General features: G+C 38.7%; 1 protein-coding gene across 2 annotated transcripts in view; it reads right to left on the bottom strand.

The window, feature by feature from the left end:
• The window catches only part of NFIC (nuclear factor I C), a 55,431-nt gene extending 33,572 nt beyond the window's left edge, over positions 1-21,859 (bottom strand). The window contains exons 1-2 of one of the 2 annotated variants that reach the window (XM_053461783.1): positions 21,449-21,859; positions 13,547-14,078 (exon numbers count right to left, since the gene is read on the bottom strand). In XM_053461783.1, coding sequence (XP_053317758.1) covers positions 13,547-14,078; positions 21,449-21,451 — 535 coding nt within the window. In that variant the 5' untranslated portion in view covers positions 21,452-21,859. Of the gene's footprint in view, positions 1-13,546; positions 14,079-18,491; positions 18,638-21,448 lie in introns of those variants that run through there. The other variant, XM_053461782.1, reaches the window with a different exon arrangement.
• Positions 21,860-26,346: the final 4,487 nt, after the last annotated feature.

Below are 26,346 nucleotides of genomic sequence, written 5' to 3'. Positions count from 1 at the left end.
TCATACTGGGGGGGGGGATGCTTGGCTCTGTCCACTCAGCAGCCGTTCCAGGCTAGATCCACTTCTACTACACAGTCAAACCCCTCTCATAAGGACCAACACTGGGGAGTCCCATGATATGACTGATAAAACATTTTCCGCAACTTTTTTTACTTCCTGAATTCATGTCTTAGACGTTAGTGCTCCAGGACAAACTAAAACATAAATGAGAACTGTCCGTAATTTGCATTTCCAAAAGACAGACTAATGTCTCTTGTTATCCCAGCCAGTACCCTGATTTGATTTTTAGGAGTGCTGGCAAACGGCCATATACAATAGGTGTTGCATTCCACAAAGGTATGCATAGTGACTGAAAGAGTGTCATAATATATAGACTAGTTACACTGAAAATAATTCACATCTAGCAGTGCAGGATCAGTGTCATGTGAGAGGCAAATATACCAGCAACATCAACTTATGGACAATCAGCCAGCACCTCTTTAACAAGAGAGAATTATTAACAAGATTAAACCCTCGGGGGAAATCCTGTTTTATTCAAAGTTCAACCAGTTTCCACTCCCTACATAATCAATCAATTTTAAAGGGCTACTAACCAACTTACATGCACATATTTCCTACCCAATTAAAGACCTCAACCTTTCCTTGGTCTTTGATTTTCTCATATGTTGAGGAAAGAACAATGCTTATCTGCACTATAATAAACGCACATACTTCTTCTGAAGACTATTTCACTTATCCACTACCTAACAGTGAAATAATACCTTTTCAGATTACATCCAGGGTCAGCCCTAGAGAGTCTAGTGTTCTAGGTGAGCCATGTCTATGTTGCCATCCCCCTGAATGGACTTGCTTGCCAACAAAATTGAAACATGGACGTAGCTTTTCCACCAGCATCAATCTCCGCTCCTGACCCTGTGGCCTGCTTGCCTTGACATTTCTCAACTTAGGGAGGCAAAGCTCATTATTAGTTGCAGTGTTGTATTAAAAGTCGCACAGTGCCTTTTAATTGAAGTTAATGGAGGTTATGCTGAGCCGGCACAGCATCCATAGGGTAAATAGGCCAGTTGAGGAGATCAAACATCAGACCAGTAAGTCTTATGTTAGTTGTTGATAAATTAATGCGAACCATGCTAAAGAATAGTATTGTTAAATATCTGGAAGTAAATGGTTTACATGATCAGGACCCGCACAGGTTTACTACAGGAAGATCCTGTCAAACTAACTATTGTTTTTTTGACTGGGTAACTACAATAATAAACCAGTGAGGAGCTGTTGATATACCCTTAACAGATTTCAGTAAGGCATTCAACACTGTCCCTCATGAAAAAAAACGTATAAATAAATTGCAATCTTTGGGTTCGGATGTCAAAATAGCTGATTGGATAAGACAATGGTTGGGTAATAGGAGGCAGAAGGCTGTAGTTAATGGTGTATATTGAGGGGAAGGACTTGTTATTAGTGGGGTACCCCAGGGATAAGTATTGAGACTTGTACTTGTTGATATTTTTTGTAGTGAAATTACAGAAGGTCTTAATGGTAAAGTATATCTTTTTGCACATGATACAAAATGTCTGCAACAGGGTAGACTTTCTGGGTGGAACAAGTCAAATGATCAGAATCAGAAGTATATCAGAAGTATGGTTGAGAACGTGGCAGCTGCAGTCTTATGTTGATAAATATAAAATAATGCACTTGGGACTTATAAATCCCACGCCAGCATTGGGGGACAAAGGAGGAGAAAGAGTAATTATTTTCTATTTATGACTTAAATTTAAAGATAGGCAGACAATGCAATAAAGCCTGAGGAAAAGCAAGCAGGGTGCTGGGTTGTATTGTGAGTGGCATTAGTAGCAGGAATAGGGAGTTGATTATGACACTTTACAGATCTCTGGCCGGGCCTCACTTAGAATATTGTGTACAGTTCTGGAGACAATATTCTAGTGTGTATATGTCTGGGTATGTTAGTGTGTGTGAATATTTTAGTGAGTGAACATGTGTCTTTGGGTATATTATTGTGTAAGCCTGTGTGTTTGTGTGTTAGTGTGTGATGGGTTGTGTTTGTGTGAGTATCTGAGTGTGCGTTAGTGCTGAATGTGTGTGTTAGCATGCATGTCTGGATGTGTGTTTGTCTGGGGGTATGTTAGTGTGAGTACCCCTCCCGAGGTCAGGCTACAAAATGGTAAGTGGCTTGCAGGATAAAACTTATCAGGAAAGACTAAGGGATCTTAAGATTTATAGCTCAAAGGAAAGAATACAGAGGGGAGATGTATTAAAAACATTTAAATACTTAAGGGAGTTAAAAAACTACAGGGGGCAAGCTTATTTGAAAGGAGGAGCAATTTTAGAAGTAGAGAATCAGAGGCTTAGATGTAATGTAAGGACATTCTACTTTACAGCGAGAGTAGTAGATAAATGTCTCCCAGCAGGAGTGGTGGAGGCTAATACAGTGAGGGAATTTAAACAAGCATGGGATAGACATAAAGCTATCCTCACTATGGGACCAGACCAAGGATTGATAGGGCTTTGAGTCCCTTACATCACGAAAAATCAGCTAACTAAATGGGCTGAATGGTTCTAATCTGATGTAAAATTCTATGATTATTTCACTTTCTGCTACTATTGCCTCTTGCTATGCTAATTCTTATGTCATTAGCATGGCATCCCTTACCTTCAAGACATAAAAACAAAACAAAAAAATGTCTATTTTAGTTACCCTCTCAAAAATCTATAAAGCTGGTTTGACAAGAATTTCAGTTCTTTTCAATATTGTTTCCATTAATCTACGAATGTAAAACTGATCTGTAGTTCCTGGCTCTTTCCTAAAGTATTTTTTTGTTGATGCAGAAATTCACATCATAACTTCCAATCTTCTGGAACTTCACAGACTGTTTATATAAGTGGATATTAATTGTGTGGTAAGCACACTATTAAACTTTTAATTAGGGATGCACCAATATATCGGTGGCCGAAACATATTGGCCAAAAATAGTATTATCAGCAAAATGCCGAAATAAAAAAAAAAAAAACAGCTGAAAATAATTGTCCGCAGGGGCCAGGCTGCTTACCTGTGCGTTGCACCCACATTGTGCGAGCAGCGTCTCTTGTACCGGCCAGGGGAAGCAGGAACCCAGAGTTCACATGCTCCGTTCGTGCTTCCAGTAGGTGAGACAAGAGAAGTTGTTCGCACAGAGAGCGAGAGAGGGAAGCAGCAGGGCCCCTGCAGAAGTCTTCGAGTGAGAGATCTGGAGTTCAGGTAAGGGGGGGTGTATAAATGAGTATGCATGATTGAGGGAATTAATCTGTGAATAAATGAGTATATGAATGAGTGTGTGTGTGTGATAGCATGAATGTGTAAGTAGGGAGGCTGTAAGTGATGTGCCCACCCAATACTGCTGGCAGAATCAATACACAAGGGGGGCAGCTATCCAGGTTTCAGCAAGTACTGGTTGACTTGGCAGGATAGGAGTGTGATTGCTAACAGCAATCACAGTCCTATCCTGCCCAGGTTCTAGCATTTACTGGTTGCCTGGGCATGATAGGAGTGTTGATTACTATTAGCAATCACACTCCTATCATGCAAAGTCAGCCAGTATATGCAGGAACCTGGGTATGCCTGGGCACGATGTGAGTGTGATTGCTGTTAACAATCATATATATATCTATAAGTAATATTATTAAGTTTTTTTTGTACAATTTTGGTGTGTTCATGAGTGAAAAGTAGGTAGTTTCAGAAATGCTGAAATAAAAGCAGATTGTGGTAGTTCATCGCCTATGTAGATCTTCATGTAAAATGATAGTCCACATTCTGCAGGAACCTTGTAGCCTTTGGACAAGTTAACCCAGATGATTACCATGGTTTACAGGGTCTTGGAACACACTGGGAGGGAAAACCTTTAGTGTGAGTAGAGGATGGAGTTGATGTGCCATGCACACTTGGCGCTGACATGAGGGAAGAAGGCTGCATGTATTAAAGGTGTGCATGTATTAAAGGTGTGCATGTACATCAGCTTTTGCTTTTTTGTCTCACATGTAATGTTTTCTATTTTGCAGGAGGTACACGTGTCATCATGCTCAGTTAGTTACAGTAAAACATAATAGTTTTGAAAACGTACTTTTAACGTAACAGCAATAAAAAATAGTGAAAGTTCTCATTTAGTATCAGTCAGGTTGTTGCTGCAGAATTTCACTATGTTAACCACCATAGAGCTAGCAAAACCGCACGGTCACTCAGTTAACCTTACAATGCCCTACAAATCGCTATAGCAACAGTCAGGGATAGTGGTGTAGGACAAACAAAATCAATAGTAAACAGACTATGAATAATTTTTATTGAGGTTTATCAGTATTCATAGTAAAAGGCATCTTTTAAACAGACACCTACATAGCTAGGATATATCTTTAAACAGTGTTAGCTTGAACTGCAATATGCAATGTCATGAATTTTCCTATAGGCAGCATGAAAAACAATTATCAATCACAGATGCACATCTACATAAAACATTACCTCATGAGATATATGAGATGTATATATATATATATACACACACACACATATACACATACACACACACAGGCACAATTACCTAAGGAAGAAAAAACTTATAACACAAAGTAACACAACAATATACTAAGAGATTCTCTCTATAAGAGATTACAATTCACACACTGGTGTAAGAGCTTGTTGGGTTGAATGAAAAGTAAAATTAAAGGAGAAAAGTTACAGTAGAGTTGAATTAGAATGTGCAAAGTGACAAAAGAGCACACAGACCAGGATGCATGCTAATTATCAAAACAAGCAAATTATATCTTGAACATGTGCCTCGCAAAGAATGGTTAAGGATAAAGGTTAGGTTAGTACTGCATGCAGTCCCCATTCCCTCCACCTGCTCCTTACCCACACACAATTCTCTCTACAAAGTTTGATCAATATTCATCGATTGGCTCTGGTCTGAGCCGTCAGTCAGAGGCTGATTAGGATTCAGAGCTGATAGAACAGTCTCCCCTCACTTCACCCCAAACCCCCACGACACATTTCTCTACCGAGCATGGAAACACAGTATATCTGTAAAGTGCAAACAAAGAAGCAATGTTAGATTGAAAAGTCTGTTGATAATACCCCAACTGGACAATGAATAGGGCTATAGGACAATATGCACCCAGTAACCCAGGGATTACTACCCCTCAGATCTGCTGCTCTAAGCCACAATACATTGCTGCCATATATGTGACAGAACCAGTTTGGGACAGAACCAGTTTGCAGTAGGCTTGCCGCAGGGCACAGAAGCTTCTAAAACAGGCCCAAAGTATCACAGAGACAAAAACAAATCAAGAGACTTAAAAATGGGTTGACTGTTTGGTGCTTAATTCAGTGAGAAATGACTTGATCTGATTGAAAATGGATGAATATAATTCAATTTCAATACACCTAGTTTGGCCTTTTCCAAGTTGCCATTATCACTGATGCAAAGATTGCACTACTTGTGCTTTAAAAAATGTAAACACAAAACATGCTTCATTTACGTTATCCTTTCTGCTTCCTACAGTTGAAACTCATCAGTTTACCTCTGTGAGGTTCTTTCAATGACCTCAGGCCACCTCACATAGACATATTGTACACTGCTGACCCACAAAACAATTAAAGGAACCAAAAGAATCCTTTGGACTGAGTACTGGTGGGAAATCTTTGTTCATACATAGAAACCGGCTACCTGTAATTTGCTCAAAAAATCAACCAACAAGGACTTGTCTATAATTTCTTTCACATATTGTTACAGAGGCTTCAATAGTACCAGTCAAATAGTATCGGTAAGCTAATCCATGACATTTTGTCCATATTTTACATTAAACATTCACATCCCTGTAGCACTAATGAACAGGCTTAGACATACTCTCAGCATGATATAAACAGCCTTTCAAGCAGGCTTCTTCTGGCCCAAACCAGTACCACCAACAGTTGAAAGTTGCTTACTACTAATGTTCATGAGACTACGGATCCATTTTTCAAGATATGGCTCCACCACAAAGTGCATACTTTATTTTAGATTACACTGCTTGTGATGGATTTCTTCCCATGCGGATGACAGAAGCAGAGGTGTTTTGCCTTCTTCCCTTAATACCCACTCCCTTTTTTGAGTAAACAAACCTAAATTATAATCATAGAAAAAAGAAATCAAAACTATAAAGATATTTTACACTTAAGTTGTGTATCATTTTACAATGTCATAAATGTACACAAATCTAAAAAATGTATTCCATATAAAATGTTATCAAAGTAAATCACCTAGGTATTTTTTTTTCCATGAGTAACACAGACTTAAGTAAAATGGTGTTGTCAAAACCCCTAAAAGACTGAGGATGCCATATATGTCCCCACAAAACAGGCATTTAAAGCAGAGACATTATATCATCCAATACTTGCAATTGTAGTGCTTGTTTCCCACCAAAAAAGCAGTGAGACATGCTATCTAGGCAGGCCAGAAGCAGCCAAGCATGTGTAAAGTCTGCGCATGGGATCACTCGCGAAGCAAATCATATGCGCATTGATGAGGTCAATGTTAGTAAACAATCGTCCCAATGAGTTTTCCTTGCCGCTCACTCCTTCAGCCTGGTCATAAGACCAATTATATATTTTTATTTTGCTGCAATACATATGTTTTTTGATTTTTGTTTAGCATTAATACATTTGTATGGGTGGTTTGTTAAATTTAGGGATATAATTGTTCGTAGTTGCCTGCTGACCACAATACTTAAACAATAGTGACCATTTCCAAGGCAATCCTCATGGACGTTAACATGTGTGGAACCCTAGATGACATGTGGGGGCTTATCTAGAAGATCAATTGCAATGGCCATAGATAATCACGGGAATGTGCAGAGCCTTGTAGCAATTTGTTGGTATTAACTGACAATTGTTCATTCATTTTTAACTGGCAAATAATGGCAATCTATGTTCTATTTGTAATATGATTTGTATTTAGTTTTAGAAATGTTGCTCCCAAATATAAGAACAGGCCAAGGACATTTTCCTTTTAAAATCGCCCACAACTACCCCCAAAAAATCTGACAATGTTCAACCACACCCATTGCTAATACATGTATAGAAATTAAACACATAGGTAGCCATTTCCATAGAAAACTTTGGCAAGAGAATGGGTTGTACAGTGACGCTGTCATAGGATGCCACCATTGCCACAACCCATTTTGTTAAATTTCTGCCCTGCTAGATCTGCCACGGACCCATGTAAATGCTATTATTGTATAGCAGAAGCACCTAGAAATAACAAGAGCTCAGCCATAAAGCAATAGACTTGCAGAGCAGGGCTGCCGAGTGCTGAAGCGCATATCACATGAATATTGCCTGTCCTCTAAAGCATCATTCGCTATCATTCCAAACTGCCTCTAGAAACAGCATCAGCATAAGCACTGAGCATTGGCAGCTTCGTAAAATGGATCTCCATCACCAAGGAGCTGCGCACAAGCCAAAGATTACTATGCACAATGCCAAGCGTCAACAGGCGTCCTGTAAAGCTCAATGCCACTGGACTCTGGAGCAGTAAAAATGTGTTCTCTGGAGCGATCAATCAAGCTTCTCTATCTGAAAGTTTGGTGGAGGAGGGATAATGTGTCTGGGGCTGTTTTTCAGGGTTTGGGCTAGGCCGCTGAGGTCCTGTGAAGGCGAATGTTAGTGCTACAGTATACAAAAGATGTTTTAAACAATTGTTTGCTTCCAACTTTGTGGGCCCAGTTTGGAGAAGGTCCTTCCCTGTTACGACATGGCTGTGCCCCTGTGCACAAAGCAAGGTCCATGATTTCACAATTTGATGTGGAGGAACTTGAGTGGCTTCCCTAAACCCCAATGAATACATTTGGGATTAATTGGAACACTGATTGCGAGCCAGGACTTCTTGTCCAACCACACAAATGCTCTTTTGGCAGAATAGACACAATTTCCCACAGACACACTGCAAAATCTTGTGGAAAGCTTTCCCAGAAGAGTTGTGGCTGTTCTCTGGGGATGGGCAACTTCATATTAATGCTCATATTTTTGGAATGGGATTTCCAACAAGCTCATATAGATGTGATGGTCAGATGTTCACATACTTATTGGTTATTTAATGTATATCCCATCTGGTGATTTTGCTGAATGTACTGTATAGTACTGTGTAGTACTCACACATCAATATCCACACATCAGTATCCACTCTTCTTTAGTGTGGTTGTCAAGGACTGTAAACTTTCAGTTGAAATACCCAGGGTTGTCTAGTTTTTAAGTTAAGTTTTGAGGTTTATGGGCTTAAGTTGAAATATGGGACTGCTGTCTCAATCATGGCATGGTCCCAAAAAGTAATCTATGAAAATTCCAAGTTTTGAAATAAAAATGTTGAACTGTAACACAGCATACCTATCTATGTGGGACATTGTTGCAAATGTGGGATGTGGCAGAATTTGAGAGTTTCCGTCTGTCCTTGAGATCTATTGCAATACAGCAATGTGTGTGGGGAAAAAACCCAACATCACCACGTTTGGTAACAACTGACCAAAAAACACCCATGTAAAGGTGCCGGAATAACAAAAACGATGTCTTTTTATTAGACCATTTTAGATACTGTGCATGCTTCGAAGGCTCTAGTTGCAATATAATAATGTTTGAAAAACCTCAAGTTTTTTGCCCTGTAATCATGAAATTAGGTAACTGTCCTAGGCATTGCTCCCATTCTATTAAACTAACACTAACTACAATAGCTACTAATAATTAATACATTTCTCTGTACATTGGTAATAAGTACCAACAATGCTAAGAAAGGCCTTTGTTTCCTTTTGTTTTCATAATCCAAATAGTGGTATACTACTTGTTATTGATACTGGGAAAGACTAAGGTCAGAATCCGAACAATGCTAATTAATATGAATTGTCTTTCTAAAAAAAGCTTAGTGTCCTTTTAACACACATAGTTCTGTAAAACAATTGAAAAGAGCATTCAACCCATTACAGGAATATATGACTTGGCAATGAAGAGTTAAGCTGCATCTGTTGGGGATCCTCCTCCTACTGCAGCAGAAGAAATCTCCCTCCGTTGGCTACATGTGAAGGAGGGGTAGAAAAGGAAGAGAGGGGACCTGAGGTCAGCAAGGAAGCCAAACCAACAGGAATATAAATATTATCATACTGAATTCCAGAGAGAGTGAGAGAGAGGAAAAGAAGCGCACAATAAGAGTAAAAGAGACAGAAAGGAGCACGAAAAATAGTGAAGGTGTAGTTTGGGGAAAGAAAGATATATATCATGATAGATGGTTTATAATAAGACAGTAGAGATTCCAAGTGTGAGAAAAATTGAAATTTGATGAAGCCACGAGGAACCCTTGATGGACAGTGTCAATGTTTCATATTTTAATCAGGGCAAAAAACTAAAGTGTCCATGATTAAAGTAATACCTACAGTGCAACACTCAGAATAAGTCTAAATTTCACAAAAAAGGAAAACCTATAAATGAGTTCAAGGGCATAAGTTAAATAAATCTACCAGAAGCAAAGGAAAGTTCCTTACATTAAACACTAGTTAAAACAAATTAAAGATCTCTAGGCCCAGTACGGACCTAGAAATTTACTAATTACTAAATACAATGTTATTCTATAAAGTCTGTTCATAAATAGTTTCTTAAATGCTAACTTGTTAAATTTAACATTATATGCCATGCTTTCCTACGGCTGTCTACAGCATGTGGTGGCCTGGCAAAAATTAACCCAGCATCAATAAGGGGTAATTATGTGATCCACCTCACATGTCGTTTGTGCTTCAAGAGATTAGGGTGAAGAGAATAATGGTCATGGATTAACCAAAATTTAGCAAAATGTTAAATTGCAATTTTTGATAAATAATTCTCTCTCTCAGTATTGGGTACCTACTTATGTCTAAAACCATCCGAACAAAGGCTTGACCTGAATTTTCCTACTCAGCAGAACTGTAAAGATGTAACGCAGAAATTCCAATGGGACAAATTCACTAATGACCTGAGCATAGCAGAAGTAGCTTACGTGGTATTTCTAGGTTAAAGAGTGAATTCACTAAACCATACTACAACCAAAATCCAGTGGAAAACAAGGACATTTCTAACTCTAATGTAACATAATTGAAAAAGGCCTTTCTAATGATCATTTGGTCCTTTAAACCTAAACTTGGATTAGTTAAAGCGACACACCATTGAACACAAAAGTGAGGGTTGCTGATAAAGGGCCTCTGTACACATATGAAGATATTCCATTAAAAAAAATAGCAGTTTCCAGCTACAATAGTCATTTACAACATTAACAATGTTTACACTGTTTTCCTGATCTATTTGGTGTAATTTTAACAAAGTTTTCCAAGTGACCCCAAACTTTTGAACAGTAGTGTATAACACAAAGTTTATTGGGAATAAAAAACAAGTAAAAAAAAAAATCCCCTAACATTTCCAAACAACTATAAGGAAAGGCAATTTATGTTTAGCAACCTCCCCTCATTTCAGTAGTACCGCAACATGCTTTTGTTATGTTTTTTGCAGGCCAAAACAGTCCCTTACACACTATGCTGCTTCAGGCCAAAACAGTCCCTTACACACTATGCTGCTTCAGGCCAAAACAGTCCCTTACACACTATGCTGCTTTTTTCTCCCATTTTTACTATTTTTAGTTTAATTACAAATTCACTTTTTATTTTCTGTTTTTCCTCATAACGTTGTAGGCCACAGGAATTTCTCTTGTAACTAAAATGCACTCCTTTATTAAGAAAACTATTTCTCAACCACATAATGATCATGAAGCAGTGCTGCTTTCCTGACCCTCTTCTCAATGCTTCCTGCGGTGTCACCTTTAAAAACAAAAGAAAGGGAATGCCTGAACTTCAGTTCAGGCACTCAAACACTTTCAGGTGCTCAGTACACTAAGTCTGTCAGTTGTGCACTTGCAATGTTGGCTCTTGTTGACAGAAGGGAGAGACCCTTGCAGAATGACACTGCAGAACCAATTTTAACCCATGATGCACCAGGTATGACACTGGTTCCCCAGGACCAGGTTTTTGCGACATATGTCACCAGGCGCAAAGGGGTTAAATCAGAATGCTTTGGTTGGAGTCTTGCGTGCTACTAGTTTGAAACAAACCTTTCCCTCCAAAGTAAGCTCTAGAGACAAGTCCCCATTAAAATTAATTTGAACTTAACTAGGCTACCTAAAAATGTGTATTTAATAACTAAACAATTTCAGAAGCCTACTCTATACCCACATAGATAGTATTATTAAACTAAATAATATAGTCACTATGGTAAAAATGCAGAAGCGCGAGGCAATAACCAACATGTATATCTAAAGCATGAAACCTAGAATTAGTAAATTGTACCTTGCCAGTTTTCCCATCCCCGTTTTAAATCGTTTTGAGATGATATTGATTATTTAACTACACAGCCACATAACAACAACACTGTCTATTCTCCGAATCAATAATACATGAATATCTACAAGATATAAAATAACAAAAATACACAAAAGCAAAAACCTAAAATGTAAAGAAACCTTAACACTATAAACAAGCATTGATCATGACACTTCATAACCAATTATGTTAGCACTGATTTTTTATGAAGATGTGCAAGATGGACTGATTAATGCATCTAATTCAGTTCATGTTAAAGGATTACCCTTAAAATAAGCATAAATAGTGACACGTGAAAAATTAACCGAGGCAAGGTGGGCAGTGATTGAAAAGAAAGATGCCAGCAGTATGGCTGAGCAGGTGGCAATAGATGTGAAAGGGTTAACACCCATCTGTGCATCTTGGCACTGGTAGACTGAGCAACGAGTCCCTCCCTCACACTGCCAGGCAGACTGGTACCATCTGCTGCATGTCTCAGGGCACAGGGAGGAGGGAGTGTGTTCTAACAAGGAAGAAACGAGAGCAGATCTTCATGAGCTATGATCCTTCATGCCTATTTCTACTTTCAGATTACAAATCAAAGTACCCCCTATTACCTACACTTTTCTATATGTCTTTCCTTATACCCACCATATTTCTCTTTCTGAAATGGTAATCTGTTTAAAATGTAATTTCTGCAAAGAAACTGCATGTGATTAACCACTGAAAGAAGAAGAGAGACAGAAAATAAAGAAGAAGGTGATAGAGATTAAGAGATGATCACAGAGCGAAACGAACCAAGGTATTAATATGAGAGAGGTAGAGTTACAGAAACACACATACAATAACCACACAATGATTTTCCACTCAAAAGGGACACAATGTTCCAGACTGATTCTCCCCAGAGCACAAACCTTAAGGAGTCAGAAGGGCGGCTTATAGAATAATGCTGATGTGGAAGAGACACGGGGAGAGAGAGAATGCGACACAGTGAGAAATGAATTCAGAAATGGGAGAAAGGTAATCGAAAAGGCACTAGATCGTGAGAGGAGGAAAATGCACATGGAAAGACTCTACAATTAATTATTACAAAAAAAGATGACAAACAGAACAGTATCACATAGGAATGAAAGTGAACATATTAAGTGTTAAAATATCCCAGGACATTGTGATTGTGTATATGTGAAATAGTTGTTGAAACCAGAGAACCCTTTCAGCTTGACTATGGCAATAAAATAGTGTAAAAGTAATGTAAAATGGCTTATAACACACAAAAAAAAAGTACACACACAAAAGCTTTTCTATGCAACTCACCAGTGGAAATGATTTCTTATTTATTTCTAAACAACTAAGGAGAGACTATAGATTAGAAGCAATAATATATGGGCTAAATGCATTATTAAATGCCCCAAACTAAATAAGCCAACTAATGTAAAACCAATAAATACAAAAATACTTTTCAAATAATGAACCCATAATTTTAGGGTTCATTAAATCTTATTCTTTTCAATAACCCAATTGTTGTTGTTTCCATGTAAAATGTCAAATATGTAATTTAAAGTTTTCTAAAACTATATAAGAAACACACATGCACGATCAGATACATGTTTTCCTTCAGTACATTTATGTCGTGTGTTAATCTTATCATCAGTTTTGTATATGGCCAACATTAATGTTATTTTTTTAACTTTTTAACCCTATTGTAACAGTGCTACAGAATCATTTGTTGCTCTATTAATAAAATATAATGTAATGTAGAGACAAATTGCATAGGGCAAATACACATGCTACAGAAAAAGACAAAAATGGAACATTTCAACTTAGTGAATTAAGCATCTTCAATGGCCCAAGAAGAAACAATGGGAATTCAAAATATATTTGCGAAGCAAGCTGCTATATCGCTATTTTAGTTCCTTAGCACAAAGGTTTAGTGTATGGTGCGTTACCAAATGTTTTAAATAGTGCTTATGTGAAGCAAACCAATTTCTATGGGGAAAAAAAAGAATGGCCACATTACTAATACAGGCTAAACTGAATACTGTAATATAAAAAGGGATAAAGAAAACAGTTAAATGTAGCAAATAAAAGGAATGTTGTTTCAAGAAGAACTGTAAGCAAAATAAATTTGAACAGAAAAGTGAGAGTGTGAAATTAGATGACCTCTCACCTCTTTCTCGGATGAAGTAAGCCAAGTAAAGGTCTAGCTCTTTGACAGATACGCTGATGTGGTGTGGTTGCACACATAGTTGAGGGTTGGAGCAGTGGGCGGCCTTCACCAATCTCTCCCCATCTGTGCTCTCCAATGGAATTCCTTTGAACAGGATGACCATCACTAGGTCCAATCTCCACACTTTATCCGCCTGTCGCAAGCAGTCAATTCTCCTCATCTTTCCTTTTTGGTCAGGATTGGAGAGGACACAGCTGGCTGCTTTCTTTCCAGTTATGGACAGTACAAAGTCCTCACGGAACTCTGGCCTGATATCCTTGCGTAGTTTTGCTAGAAGGCGTGACGCCCACTTCTGCTTGACTTCAGGCTTCTCGTTCAGCAGCTCATCTTTTACCCCTTGCTCCTCATCCTTGGTCATCTTCTTTTCATGCTTTTTGAAGTATTTCCGTTTCCTTGCCTGAAGGTTGAACCATGTGTATGCAAAGGCTCGAACGTGAGGGAGCAGAGCTTCAATAAACGGGTGAAACTCATCCTAGTTGGAAGGAGAAAAATGGCATATGTAATGAGTGCCACAAGAATCTACAAATATATTTGTGACAAGAACAAAACACAATTTTAAGTAAAAGCTATTTGTACTTTAAATATAGGTTTCTATAGGTCTATCCTTCCTACAACAGTATATCAGTTCAGAGAGAAGCATCGCTGACTCTATTAAACGAGGGAAATGCCTTCCTAGAAGCAGAACCACTCAGAGCAGACCAACATTAAGCTGTTGGTCTATGCCCAGCAATAAGTATGAAGGCTGGGGGGCAAAGTGGCAGGTTGTTTTGATGTTCCCATGTTCATATGCACTGCACTGCAGACAAACTCATGTAGCATCATGGAGTCTCATCAAGTACAATCAGGTAACATTTTGCCTGAACTTCATGACAAAAAAAAACTGACGGGGAGGGATCTTTGATAACATAAGATGGCACAAAAAATGTCAAGAGGCCTTGTGAGACTGTGGTGCTTCACAGATTGTTTTGCTACTACTATACCTATGCATGATAATATCATGTTTTTTATTCATGTTTAACCCATGAAAGGGAAATCCGGAAATAATATATACCTAGTGAACTGTCAGAATTGGAATAGCAGAATATTGTGGGCACATATGCGCTCTTTGCTTTCCCATTTATCAATATTGTACACTATTCGTTAACAACAGGTTCACAACCAGCATTTATTGGAACTGCATCTTCCGGGTAATGTAAAAAATCTGAATACGCAACCAGATAAACTAAGACTCAGTCCAGATATGACACACAAGGCAAAGGTGCTGACTGTCAGAGGGAGGAAGTTGATTTAAATACATACACAACTACATGCACATGCTTTAGTACGGCACAGTATTATTAACTTTCATTTATATAGCGCCAACAATTTACACAGCTCTTCTTACGATACAAAGGGTATGACCAATACTACAACTGACAAAACTTAGATTAGGTAAAGAGGTCCCTGCTTGCAATTTTACAATCTAGAGTAGGCGACAATCCCCTGTTTATATGTATTAGGGGCTGCACTTCCGAAGGACCAGTCAAGGCTATTTGTAGACTGCAGAGTGAAGTAGTGGCGGTCGTCAGCAATTTGCATGTTTCAAGAATGCTACCCTGACAGATGCAGAGTAATCTTCACACACGTTTTTGAATGAGAACAGCACTACTTAAATTATTTAAAATTGAACTAATATTGATGACATTAGGCTTTATTCATGTACTATGAATATAGGATATTTATAATTCCTACTGACCGTATGGTGGGGAAGAGGTTAAATCTAGACAAAGAATGAAGAATATCGAGGGGGGGGGCAGGGAAGGTCTCACTTCCGGAGCAAGAGCAGGTGGAGCTGAGGAGGGGTGTTTGAGCAGAAAGAACAGAGAGGAAGGTTATGTGAGGACACCACTGAATGTGTTTATGTGCATTCATGTATGTACCAGCATGCTCATAAGTTTACTATACTTAAAAACATCCTCTTTAGCTCACTATGTACAACAATTACTATCTACATTAATGCACACATACACGGCTTCGGCTTGCTACCAGGAAAGAAGTTAGGGACGTGTTAAGGTGAAAGGTTAAGATGTTTACCAGTCCCATGGAAAACCATAATTATATTTTAATAATAGAGATTTGGGGTGGTTATCATGTATGGTTTGATGCAATTTGTACAGAAAAATAGCAGGGCTGTAGTCAGATATAATTTTATAGAAACAGATTTTATCTGAGCATAGACCTTTTAAAAGGTGAAAGTGATGGAACAAGGTACGAACCATTAAAAAAGTTGAGGACCAATAATAACAGGGAGAGAAGAAGAAGATAGGATTTCCTTTACAAAGGCTTATAAGTGGATGTACACGAATACAGCTCACGACTCTCCAGACACAAGAAGAGACAGTTCAGACTTGGCCTTTGCATTATTTGCCAATACAGGCTCAAATAAAGTAATTTCTATTGGAAACATGCAAGATTAATCAAACACAGGTGAAGAACATTGTAAAGACGAATTTAGCTTAGCTCCGACTTAAGACAAGAAAGGAGAAAAAAATGTTATGATGTTACAGGCAAACTTTTGAAACTCCTATAATTGGTGGCTTATACTTGGTGAATAACTTTGAAGAGTCTTAGGTCAGATTATTGAGAAACAAAACATGACTATTGTAGGCCACAGAGCAACCATGATATTGTTTTGGTATGGTCTGAGATGTATGAGGTATACGCTAACGGGAAAAATTATGTTAGGGAATACGAGGCGCTGAGGACCATAAACTATGCAAATTAGCAACAATAGGAAGACACCATAACAGAAAATTAATAATCTGTAATAAGGTTCAATAGAAGTTATGAAAAGAGACAAAAAGTGTCACCATCGGCCTATTGGTATACCTGAAATAGGAAGTTTAATAACTTATCCAGGTGTTCACACAAGTAATAAAAGGTATGTGTTTTATATGAAGGAGAGTGGTGCAAGTAGTATACTTTTATGTGGTATAATATTAACCCATTTGGGAGGAGTTAAACCGATAAGCATAGAGGATCAATAAGGACAATTATCGGGATAAGTCATTTAATAAATGAAATAAAGCATGTAGTTAGTTACAAGGATGGGTACATGGGGCACGAAAAATGTTTATCTGTTTCAGGGCTAGCATGATATCATATACAACAATTCTTGGTGTAATTTGGTGGCCATTTTTCAAACATTTCGTTGTGTCAGAACTCAGAAGTGCGTGTCCGCTACTAATTTGAACGGCTGCTGCACCATCTACAGCATTAAATACTTACGTTAAAACTCTAGGACGTGGCAGAGGCACACAAGCACAAACTACGATAACTGTTATGGCACAGAGACACAACTAGGTTGCACAGAGCATCACACACTAAAGAGACAATATTTAACACATACATATACAAAGACATTTATAATAATAATAAAAAAACATATATACTGTGATTTCACATTCTACCGTATACTGAGCTGCACTAGGCTAAAGACTGCTCTGCACCAAGAAACATGGCATGCGATTCCGACTGCTCTGCACAGGCACAATTTGCTCTACGGAGACATTGACGGATTTGCACTACCACATGCCTAAACATAAATAGTTATAGATGGACATATATTGCTCTCCTGCACTGCATAAACTGCTCTGCAGATGGATGTATTATGGTGCAGACAGATAAAGATTCCTAGGATGGGAACGCTCCATCTCCACCGTTCTAAACAACACAGCACTAAGCAAATATTACACGCAAACATATATTATACACAAACATATACAGTGCTGCAGAAAGGTGAGATAATCTATTCCCAAGAGCTAACAATTGGATTTTTTTATTGAAGCCGAATACTTTGAAACCAGGCCAAGGTCACGTCAATGTCCAGGCCTTTAACATCCTCAAATCAGAAAATCTTTTAACACTTTGAGTGCCAGAATGTTCAGCAATATTTATGTGCCCTATTCAATCTGAAGGGGTTAATAGTTTGGGGGGGGTTTTTTAATGAAGAAAGAGAGTGGGGATATAAAAAGATCCACCCCACAGTTAGTCAACACCTCAGGGAATAACGGCAAAGATTCGCCATTGCAACTGGAACAGCGCCGGACGGACCTTATACACTTAACTTAGACAACACCACAAACAATGATACAAACAGCCAAAAGAAAACGTATGCTCACATTCTCTTCCCCCACCTCATGAAAAATGAGAATATATATATATATATATATATATATATATAGGTACATGTATATGTATATATATATATATATACCTATATGTATTTATATATGCTTGTTATTTTTAATATATACACATGCATACGGTTGGAATTAATTAATAAAGTACAGAAGAGAGACAGTATTGAGAAAATATTCAGCCCGCAAAAAAGCGCGCAAGAGGGTGTGGGGCGAGGGGCGGGCGAGACACGTGACTTGCTTTTTTTTTTTTAGAAGACGAAGAAGAACGGCCTGTAATACATTTATAAAACAATACATATCAAATTTATTTAAAATACATTCTAATGGGCATCTTTGCACTAGCGATAACGAAATAATCAAACGCGTTTTTAGTTAAAAATAAAACAGGCAATTGGTTAAAGACAACCTCTGCTGAGGACACAGCACTTCCTTTAAAACTTAGAACGAGTTCCTCGTTCCCCCATTTTATAGCAAAAAACGACGGCTTTTTCTCTCTCCCGTCACAAATAAACAAGCAGCCTTCTACCTCCTACATAAATCTGTTGGCTTTCTACAATAAACCGTTGATAAAATAAAAGCGATATAAAAATAAGAGCATAGCTGCGTGCAAGGAGTCTCGTGACTACAGCAACAGAAAGCATTAGGAGCAATAGAATAAAAGTACTTTAGAAAGTCGACATAAAATGGGATGTATGGAACTTTACCTGCGTCAGACATAAAGGTGATGCATACATGATTGGATAGGGTATCCTCGTATACTCCACTGTTATATGCACAAAGTTACTGAGTCATAGGCAGAGGCTGTAAAGTCGCTTCTTGTAAGATCCCACATCCAACTTTCTGTCCCCCCCTCGCCAAAATAATAATTAAAAAGAAAAAAAAATACCGCAATATACACATTAAAAAAAAAAAAAATTAAAAGCGATAGAAAATCCCTTGGGAATACCAGCCTGGAGTGGTAGGGAAGGGAGTCTTTGGTTTTAAAAAAAAATCCTGTCACCCTCCCTTAACCCTTTCAAATTTAAGATTCCCCGCAGGGAGGTGGAAGGCAACTTTGTGAATTGTGTCCCATTACGAAAATGAGGAGATGAACGATAGAATTAAAAAAAAAAGAGAGAGAGAGAAAAGAGAGAGTGTGGGAAGGAGGGGGGGAGGAGGAGAGGAGGGATGACGTTTTATATCAAGCCCGTCCTACAGTAACACACACACACACACAAAAAAAAAACAGATATAAAATGACATCCCTTTAAAGTTGTATGATCCTCAGATGGAGGATGAAAATGCATTGGTGGGTGAGAGAAGAGCCAGGGGATCTAAAGCCTCTCTCATTGAACTACCTGGTAACATACTGGTTAAAAAAGGGCAACAGGTTGCAATGTGTGTCTGAATTTCTGTACATTATGATCCGCACGCTCCGAGTAACATAATTTACTAGGGCGGGGGAAACTTTAGCCTGCAGAGAAATTGTTAACGGCACTTTGAGTAATTAAAATGCTTCCTTTACGGCCAGTTAACTGAAATTGGGTGTTTCGCAGGCGGTATTACGGCGCTGCGGAATATGACGGCGCTATATAAATCAATAGATAATAATAATAATATCATTTAAGTGTATTTAAGGAGGTCAATTCACTGTGCAGGCGACCAGCTGAAAATGCTGACATGCTCACATATACTGCAGTGCATGGACGTATTATAAAATGATGTAGCGGGCAAACATACCATGTGGCCGACCACTTTAAAGCGATATACGGGGACGGGATTATTCACCCGGATGTTATGACAGATAATGCATTGTGCCACAAGGGATATCAAAGAGGATCATTTCTCTCCTTGTTTGTAGGTTCGTGGAGAAAAAGAGAGATAAATAAATCTGTAAACGTAATTTATCTGATTTATAAAAAATAGATGTTTGTGTTAAACATTGTTGCTGACTAAGTGATACTGTAACAAGTCAGGCTATATTTCTCTGCTAAGGGGGAGGATCTTGTCTAACATTCCCCACTAATGAACATTGCAATCCCTAATATAAGACATTAAGATACATATATATATATATATATATATATGTATATATATATGTATTTGTTGTCTAATGGGAGCGCACTGTATAATAAATGCCATTCCGTCTAATTGTAAACGTTAGACAAATATTGACAAAATATGTACACTTAGCACATACAAGGTTATACAACTAAAAAGTGATACAAGATGATGTGCTACGGCACGTATCCGCTTCTACAACAATCAATTCAGTAACAACTATTGTACACAACTGACAAAGTGTTCAATATCTGCCTGTAGGTGTAACAAACTGGGTTTCACAATGACTGTGAACTTAAAATATGTTTACATATTAGCACAGATACAGATGTTCCAATTTTACACACACATATATATATATGTACATATATATATATATATATATATACGCATAAAGTAAAATCTAAATAAAATGTGTTCTGTATTGTGACCCATGAAAAACGTGTATCATCATTTTAGTAAGAATTTTGCCGAAGATAGTAATAAGCAAAAGTAATTTGGGTCTCTGAATGGACGGGCGTATATACGTATTTATGATGTAGAACACCATTTATCTTAAAGCAGGCTCGTGTTAAAGCCAATTAAGTGTCCTCTCTCTAATGTAATGCAGCAATATGCTTTTACCGGAGGCAGCCTGCAATACAGTGTACCGTAGTACATTATTGTTACTCTAGTCAAAGCTCCTACCTATGCGAACAGATTATTTTACTGCGCGCTTATGTGTATATAATTAATACTTATTGTTTCATATAGCGCCATCATATTCCGTAGCGCTGTACAATAGGATGCATGACTATTGGAGCTCATTCCCTAATCTCAACTGTAACTAGGTGTAAGAGCAGTATTGGTAAATAAGTGAATTGTTGGTCTGAACTGCTAGTTCAAACAATTGTATGGATGGATGGAGCTAGAATGACACCCAGCATCTCAGACATCCTGCTACTGACATATTTACGAAGATCCTGCCATTCAATGGCAGAAAAGAAGTTCATCAGGGCCGGCTGCTGCCCGCTCTCTTTTCCTGGAATATGTTACTGTTACTTCCTAGGGCTTTCTTTCCATTCTATGAAAGTCTGACTTGACTTCTTGCTAATGTGGCTTCTGGCTCCCCGTGCTTATCCAAAGCTGGAATCGGGGTACGGCATCGTTAACCCCTTATGTTCCCTCTTCCTATTCTCCCCCTGCAGCCACGGATCTAGGAAGAAAGGCATCATTACTATCGCCGAGCTAGTTTGCGGTGCCTGTCCCTTTAATACGGTCCTGTCTGCTGTATTTGGCCCGAGCCAGGCGTGCCTTTCCCGGCTTCGCTTCCAAGTTCGTGCCGATTTCGGCTCTAGGTCCTCCCCTTCGCACGCGGCCATATTTAGCCAGCTCCAGCCTCTCGTCTGATAAAGCTAATTCTCCCCACCCCCTTGTCCTAAATTCCCCTCCCCCTATAAAGCTAAGAAGGGTGAACCCCTTTTTTTAATATACGAGGAACAGGAACCAATTTCATCATCCTATACAAAAGCAATTCGCATGGCATCCCATAAACATAGAGACATCAAGCAGAAAGCAGTAGGCAGGAGCCCCCCAGCCTCAGCACTCACATCACTCGCAGCATGCTGGAACTGCCACCTACCATGATGCTGATCACAGTGCCTTCTACCAAACTAAGCTGGGGACACGGCGGTCGGATTGGAAGGTCCACATGGTTCTCCTAGGCTCATCCTTGTCGTACAGAGGAAAGGAATCCCGCCTGAGCCTCCTTGTGATCTGTGTCAGAGGTTACTGCGGGACCCCCATGCCTCTGCCTCCTCTGCCTACATGCCTCTGCCTCCTCTCCCTGGTGCTGTGAATGAAATGCTGAGTAACATAGTGTGTGATCCTGCGCTGCCCTCCCCACTGCTTCAGCTAGGGAATTACCAGGCTATGGGTGGAGGTGGCTAAATAAAAGCTTCCTTAAAATGTACAAGTCCTTCCAATTCACTCATCTTCCGCATAACTAGTGATGGGATCAGCACTCATCCCCTTGTGTTGGATGTCTGACACAACATATGAGTATTTGGGGCAGTTGGGGATTGGAAAGGGAAACACATCTAACACTTACAGGTTTAAAACATTATTAGGATCCTATCAGATTTTTCTGCCTTCCCCAACCCTTTTATTGCCCCATAATTTCCCTCTTCATATTCATCTGCCTCATCTTTTTCCTCATTCAGACACACTATTTACTCCTTTCTTCTCTCACAATCCTAGTAAATCTCTTTTTCTCCCCTCCCCCTCATCCACTTCTCCCAGTTCCTCACCAACTCTGCCTGCCTCCTCCTACTGATCTGCATCTTCCCTCCCCATTCTCATACACTGTCCATGCCCAGCTAGAGTGTGCCCCCTGGCATCTGCAGGGGTGAGGGAGGAGCTAATTACTCCTACCATCCCCACACTATACAAAGATCTTAACTCATTCAGTGCAGCAGATAGGATTGCATTGCACCCTTTTTTATAGTTTACCTTTTTATATGTATTGTGTAACGACCCAAATATCCCTCTAATTGACCAATAAAACACCAATCTCTTCATTTAATAAGAATAATATTTTTGAATCAATATGTTACACCCCTATATAATGCCTTCCCATAACTTCTCATGCTATTCAATCAAAAACAATTAAGTGGGGGGTTTTGGCATATTCTTGAATAAAAAAAACCTTAAAAATAACCATATAATATCTTACTTTTATACTAAACAATATTGCATAAATCATTCACTGGCCTTGGACCCTGCTCCTTTGGTTCACAAGGGGTCTTGGAGACTGCCGGGGTTATTTTTTTTTTGTGGGGGGCTCGAATTTGTGAGTTGGCGTGTGAATTGGAAGCCAGTTTACACATCTGTAAAATCGCAGGCACTGCATCAACTCACAGACAAATTAAATATCAATGGTAACGTTGCTTTGGAGGTTATAACATGCAAGTGCCTTTAATCGCCTTGTGACTTTAATCGAGTGACATCAGTCAAGAAAACATTAATTCCTCCATTTTTTGTAAATAGACTCTGTAGAGGTTTTCTTATATGTTTTAGCCTCTGTAGCTCTGCTGTAATGCTTTCCCTTTATTGCAGCTGTATTCTCCAATTCATTATTATTAGCCTTTATTTATTAAGCACTGACATATTACACAGCGCTGTTTGTTCAATATAAAGTAAGGGTAGTTAACAAATAAATACATAACAAATATACATTTACACATACAGATACAACAGCAGTTCAAGTGTGTTCATGTGTGAAAGAATGAAAATATTACACATATGGATGTGAAATATATTTAAATAATACATATATTCGGATACAGATGTATGTAGAGAATTTAGATCTTGATTTCATATATCCTAAAGGTATGTTCCGTTATCCTAAAGCTTTAAGCATTTGAATTTTGCCCTCATCTTCATAATATAAATGAAAAACCCAGGACTGAATGTATAGAATTCCCATTTTCTGCACTTGCCAATAATTAGCAGACAATTAGTACTTTGTTAATAGGTTTGCCCCCTCTGTTTAATTGAGACATAAAAGGGGAGGGGGTGTTGTTATGAACGGCGCATACACAGGGATCAGATTGTGCACACAAGGTGTCCTTGCCTGACCCCACTGAGTACAGGAAACTAAAGGAGGGGAGAAGGGGGGAATATGTGTGTTACACACAGTCAGAGCAGAAGGAGAGAAGGGGAAGTAAAGAGAGGAAAATAACTGGGTCATTTTGTAGTAAAGGAAGATTAGTGGAGTCAATGTACCATGTGAGTTCTTACCAAAACATAGGTGTAGGTATAGTTTGGTGAGAGAAAGAGAATATATCGTATATATGCTGTATGATGTTTACAAAGCTTGTTTTTGGACCAGGCAACCCAAACGATTAACCAACGGATTTTGTTGAATGGAAAACTACCGTGAAAAAAAATCTTACCCTATGCATCTTAAATCACAACCTAGTCAACCTCTAGATCACTATTCGGAACCTTTTTATGCCCTGAACACCAGGATTTTTTTTCCAACAAGCACAATTCCTCTGTTCAGTGTTTACTAGATTTGTACATCTGGATTTGTCTGAACAAAGTTTGCCTAATTTGTGCATTCATACGAAAACGAGGAGGGAACTAAAAACCTCTGAATATTCGTTATCCATCAGTTTGTCTTTTTTTGGCTCACCCTTCCCCTCCATAACATAATCACTTAGAGCAGCGGTCCCCAGCTTTTTTGGCACCAGGGACCGGTTTTGTGGAAGACAATTTTTCCACGGACCAGGGGCAGGTTGTTTTGGGTTTGATTCAAGTGCATTACATTTATTGTGCAGTTTATTTCTATTATTATTATTAATAATATATTTAATATTATCTATTAATATCTATTATTATTAATATATTTATTATGATTTATAATACTCCACAGCACTCCATACCTGGCTGTGTTTAAATATAAAACTTGTAAAGTAAAGCTGCTCCTTCTCTGGCTGCCTGCCCTTCATCGCGGTTGCCGCCAAACAGAAAAAAACGCAGTGTGGAAAACTTTATTGAAGACACAGCCTTCCCATGCAGCCCCGCGGTCCGTCCGCTGTGCAATGCGATGCGCATGTATGTTTTACAGTAGTCGGGCACCCGCGACAAGCCCGAAGTAATTGATTGTATAGCAGACAGTGGCAGGTGGCGATTTTTCGTTGTGCCTTGGGGAGGGCTGGCAGCCTAAGGTCTGGGGGGCAAGTCTAGTCAAGTGGTCCGATGCGCCACCGAATCATATTGATGTAATGTGATGGGATTGGGAGTTCATCAGTACACTAAAAAAAAAGTCATCATATACGGGACGCTTGAAGCCACAATTTAGCGCCACTAATCCTTTTTAATAAGATATGCAGATTGAAATAGAGTAAATAACACAAAACCTTTACTTTTCCTCTTACTGATTTCTGGGCCTAGAAAGTTTTGTCCTCTGAAGTGACTACAAATTCAGGAGGGAGTTTTATCTCTGGATAAGTAATTAAAAAATGAGTGCTCTGTCGCCACAATGTGGGCCGTGCGGCCCAGTTGCCGTTGGTTGGGGACCCCTGACTTAGAGCATCCAACAGTCAGTTAAAGCTTGTTGCATTTTATTGCCATTTATAAACTCCCAGAAAATATGGGCCAGGTACCCTGTAAGATAAGGTGAATAACAATTAGAAGAATGTAGGGAAGCTTATGTGGTTTTCTTATGTACAGGGTAGTATGAATGTGCATGGGGTAGGGTCACTGGGTATTTCTTAGTATGTATATGCATACTTTAACCCCTGAAAGACCAGGTTTTTTTTTACTTTTTTGTACCCTTTGGGACCGAGGCTGTTTTGACACTTTTGCGGGGCTCGTGTTTAGATGTAATTTTATCCTCACTCATTTAGTGTACCTACACAAGTTATATATTGGGTTTTTTTAGGGCTTTCTTTAGATACCATTTTTTAATCATATTATCTAACTTCCTATAAAAAATTATGAAAAATTAAAAGACATATTCTGACTTTTACCTGAAAAATCTTTTGAATATGCTAATGCATAAACCCGCTAAATAGAATCTACTATTTGTCCTGGGTTTAGAAATACCCAATGTTTTTTTTTTTGCTTTTTTCTGCAAGTTATTGGGCAATAAGTACAAGTAGCGTAATTCTACTGGTAATTCTTTCCCAATGTGCCATTTCGGGTATCTTTGAAACTGGCCAATGCAATTTACCCCATCAAACCATATATCTTTGAAAACTAGACACCTCAAAGTATTTCAAACAAGACCCCAATATGTGTTCAGCAACATCTCCTGAGTACAGTGATACCCCCTATGCATGGGTTTGTCGGGTTGTTTGGGAGGTAAAACGCCACATTTAGAAGTGCACATTTTTTAACTTGGAACTTTTACATCTGGTCCTACTGCCCCATGTCCTGATAGGGCCATCTTTGAAGCCGACTAATTCAATTTACCCCATCAAACCATATATATAAAGTTTGTGGTAGTTATTTTTGGGTTTTTTTCACACACATTGTACTTCAAGTATGAATTTGTAGCTCCAGGTATACATCAAACAACACCCCAATATGTGTTCAGCAGCATCTCCCGAGTACGGTGATACAGCACTAATTTTAGCATAATAAACTATTAATTTTTAATAATAAACTTTTTTAAAAAAATGTATTTATTTTATTTATTTATTTTTGGACTTTTTTTTTCATTTTGCTGGAACTGGATGGTACCACTGATGCATAATGCAGTACCTGTATTCAAACTGCAAGTGGAGCCATAGTTCTCAAGAGGGTCTGGGGACCCTCTAGCTAACTTTTCCAACTTTGTTATTTTTTAAAGGACCCTTTGTGCAAGTGGCAAAATCACTTACAGTGGCGGTTGTGACCGCTCTCCCCGGGGTGAGTGTTCATTGTTGCTGAATGTCTCGTTATCGTGGCATTTCAGCGACACCATTGAAGTTTAGGAAGTGTATGGCGGATGTTGACGCCCCTGGGAGGGGCCAGACATGGCATAAGCGA

Source organism: Spea bombifrons, chromosome 1, assembly GCF_027358695.1.
Source record: "Spea bombifrons isolate aSpeBom1 chromosome 1, aSpeBom1.2.pri, whole genome shotgun sequence".
Taxonomy (NCBI): domain Eukaryota; kingdom Metazoa; phylum Chordata; class Amphibia; order Anura; family Pelobatidae; genus Spea; species Spea bombifrons.
Note: the sequence above shows the minus strand (reverse complement) of the source record. Positions and strands in the feature narration are given on the sequence as shown.